This window comes from Loa loa (genome assembly GCF_000183805.2).
Source record: "Loa loa unplaced genomic scaffold supercont3.343, whole genome shotgun sequence".
Lineage (NCBI taxonomy): Eukaryota > Metazoa > Nematoda > Chromadorea > Rhabditida > Onchocercidae > Loa > Loa loa.
In genome coordinates this window covers 65,271-68,828 of record NW_018108523.1, presented here as the reverse complement: position 1 = coordinate 68,828, position 3,558 = coordinate 65,271, and the positions used below count along the sequence as shown (strand labels likewise).

General features: G+C 24.9%; 1 protein-coding gene across 1 annotated transcript in view; it reads right to left on the bottom strand.

Moving 5' to 3' along the window:
* LOAG_18525 (hypothetical protein) overlaps positions 1 to 698 on the bottom strand; it is a gene marked incomplete at both ends in the record, with an annotated part of 4,106 nt that extends 3,408 nt beyond the window's left edge. Inside the window, 2 exons of the mRNA XM_020451188.1 lie at positions 192 to 361; positions 661 to 698. Of these exons, the coding sequence (XP_020305054.1) occupies positions 192 to 361; positions 661 to 698 (208 nt within the window). The remainder of the gene's footprint in view (positions 1 to 191; positions 362 to 660) is intronic.
* Positions 699 to 3,558: the final 2,860 nt, after the last annotated feature.

Below are 3,558 nucleotides of genomic sequence, written 5' to 3'. Positions count from 1 at the left end.
CCGATGTTAGCAGATGTTATTGATTTGGTATATTATCGGAAGAATTCATCGGATGAATTCCCGATGTTAGCAAATGTTATTGAATGAATTGCCTTTAACAAAAGAAAGAAACTTACATTTAATGAATTGCTAAAAAATTGTTAAAATTTTAAATTTTAATTTAATAAAAAAAAAAAAGAAGTGTGATAAACCTTGTGGTATATGCATAACACCAATTGTTAAACCACCAACAATATCATGATGCATATCAGTTTTCCATTGATATTTTGGTAACCATTGTAAAATTGGTATGAATTCCGTAAACCAATGCCATAAATTAACCGGATTTAACCATAATGTTAATAATCCATGCGCTTTTTTCCTAAAAATTATTTGAAAAAAAAACGGAAGGTAAAAATGATAATGTAGGTTAGGTTATTTTGCAACAAATTGCAAAATAACCTATTCTACAGGTTACATAACATGCATACTTGCTATAATTTCATCATGCATTTGCATTTTTGATATTGCAGCATGAATTATCAACAATTCCATTTGCATGTATGCATTAAAAGTATATTATCAATGGATTGAAATATTAACACTGCAAAATATTCTGCATGCAAATGCATGAAAAATGTGCATGACTTGCAATATTACGTTAAAAAAAAAAAAACAAACGTTACGATAACATTATCAGATATGATTAGGATAAGCATACTAAAATGTAAAATATACAGTAAGCTTACTGAATATATTTTGCGCTTTGCAATAAATTTGCTAAGATTAATTCTTATATCCGATAAATTTATTTGGAATATTCTGGAAAACAAATGCTAAAAGCCTGATAATTGGGATATCAATTGCAAGCCTTTCAAGTAAAACTTTTTTTTCTTAGGAGAAAGGTCAATGTATCCGATATGAGAGTTTCTCCCTCTTTCCGCTCTCTCTTCTCTCTCTTTCTCACTCCCTCTCTCTCGCCTGATAATTGGGATATCAATTGTAAGGCTTTCAAGTAAAACTTTTTTCTCTTTTTTTTTTTAGGTTAGAAAGTTAACCTTTCTCCTAAATATGTTTGATATGAGAGTTTCTCCTAAATGTATTTGATATGAGAGTTTCTCCCTCTTTCCGCTCTCTCTCTCTCTCTTTCTCTTTCTCTTTCCCTTTCTTTTTCCCTCCCTTTCTCCCTTTCTCTTTCTCATTTATACTGAAAGAATATGAGCGATACCAGGAACATATATATATGTATATACGTGTATCAGTTATTGAAACAGGATGTAAGTATTACTTCAACCGATGTTTTATTGCTGATTTTGACCTGTACTGAAACTTTCGATCATATTCATCCTTAAAATGATAAATTAAAATTTTCATTCTTTAAATTATTAATGCTTTGAAAAAAAATTTCATAAAAAAATTTATTTTTTTTTGAAATTTTTTAAATCAATAAAATTTTGACATTAAAATGTTTTTTTTTTGAAACTTAGAATTTTACATTAAAATTAAAATTAAATTTTGTTTAAATTATTATGTAATTCCTTTCCAATTTTTCAAATTACTGTTTTTAAAAAAATTTTTAAATTTATAAAATTTATTTGTAAATATCAGTAATTGAATTTTTCCATCTTTTTTTTTTCAATTTGTCAAATGTAAATATTAAAATTTAAATTGAACATATCGTCTTATTTATTTTAATTTATTAAAACTAACCTGATTTAAGCCATATGTATCCCATATAACTTCGGTTCCCATTAACTCTAAAATTATCAAAGTTTTTTTTTGTTTTTTTTTTTGAAAAGTTAAAAAAAAAAATGAATACCACTCATTGTAACACGTTTACGTCAAAATTCTCACTTTTTTTTTTTTTTACCTGTAGTTAACAAATCTTAATCTATTTTTAGCATTAAAAGATCAAAAATCACATGGCTAATCAATTCAATTAATAAATTATTTACCACAATCCTTATATATATCCTATCTTTATTTGTATTTGTTCATAAAATAAAATTATATATTCTTATGAAATATTTATGAATTTCATATTCATTAAATGTAATTAATTCCCTCTCGAAGGGAAATAAAAATCGATTAACTTTGAAATTAAAAAAATATGAAATTAGCAATATGAAAATATCATTTCTTCCGTTAAATTTCACGTTCATTTGTTCGATCGATTAAATGAAATATCGAATATACTATTTCAAGTATTCAATGAATCATTCATTTTTTTTTTTTTTTTTGATGATAGTGTCACATATGAAGAAGAAATGTTCAAACGTTACAAGCGTTGATTGATGTCATCTGCTTGATTTGTAAAATTACAATTGCAGTAATTTATAGTAATTTCTTACCCTTGGTAAATATGATAGCTATGATTATGAGAAAGAAATATGATAACAACCTAGATTAGAATTTAAACCAGTTAAGTTAAGCAGAAAAGGAAATACATGTTAGCCAATTATTTCATTAATGAGCTAATTATCATCAATTATCATTATAGGCAGATGACAGTCTAATTGAAAAATTTTCTTATCAATTGATAAAGTTAAGAAAAGAGTAATATATGTGAAAAGTAATAACTTTTCAATTAATAACCTAATAAATTGGATTTTTTATTTTACGTTAAAATTTCTAATTGATAATTTGCATGATAATCAAATAGTAAACACATTTACAATAATAAATTCATATAGATGAGAAGAAGTTATCTTTTCATTTAAATGTTAAAAATTATAATTAAATTATGGAATGAAATGGGAAGGGTAAAATGTGACAGACATATCAATGATATTACATGACAATCATTTCTCCAATTCAATTACCTTTTTGATCATACTTTGCTATCAATTGAATGAATTAAGTAAACAAATTAAATTTAAACTGGTCTATGTTCTGTTAAAGAATATACCTGAATCAATATTCTACAGGCAACACCTCTCGATAGACAATCAAATTTGAACTGTTTACTTAATTTAATCTATGACAACATATTTATATTATTGTTAATGATAATTAAATAATGCTCAAAGGTAACTTTTATTGCTGCTAAATGGTACTTGAATAATGCTCAAAGGTAACCTTTATTGCTAATGGTACTTGAATAATGCTCAAAAGTAACTTTTACTGCTAATGGTACTTAAATAATGCTCAAAGGTAACCTTTATTGCTAATGGTACTTAAATAATGCTTAAAGGTAACCTGTATCCTCTCAAATTGACATTTTAATTATTCGAAATTCCACGAATATATCGTTTTTTTTTTAGTGTCAAATGTTCAGAAAATTTCGATCAAATTTTTAAAATTGTTAATATTATTGATATTGTTTACATTCAGGAATCATTAATTGGATAATCATTAATTACATTAATTGGAATTTCTTTTTCTTTTTTGATTTTAATTATATTTGCAAATGTTTTATCTTCTAATAAGCAATAAGAAAGGAAATGAACAAAGAAAAAAAATAAAAACAAAAAGGAAATTGGTAATGAAATTTAATACAAAAAGATGCAGAAGACAAAATTCAACGAAAGTAATACAAATTTGTCATAAAGTGACAGTATAAAAATGATGGAAAAAACG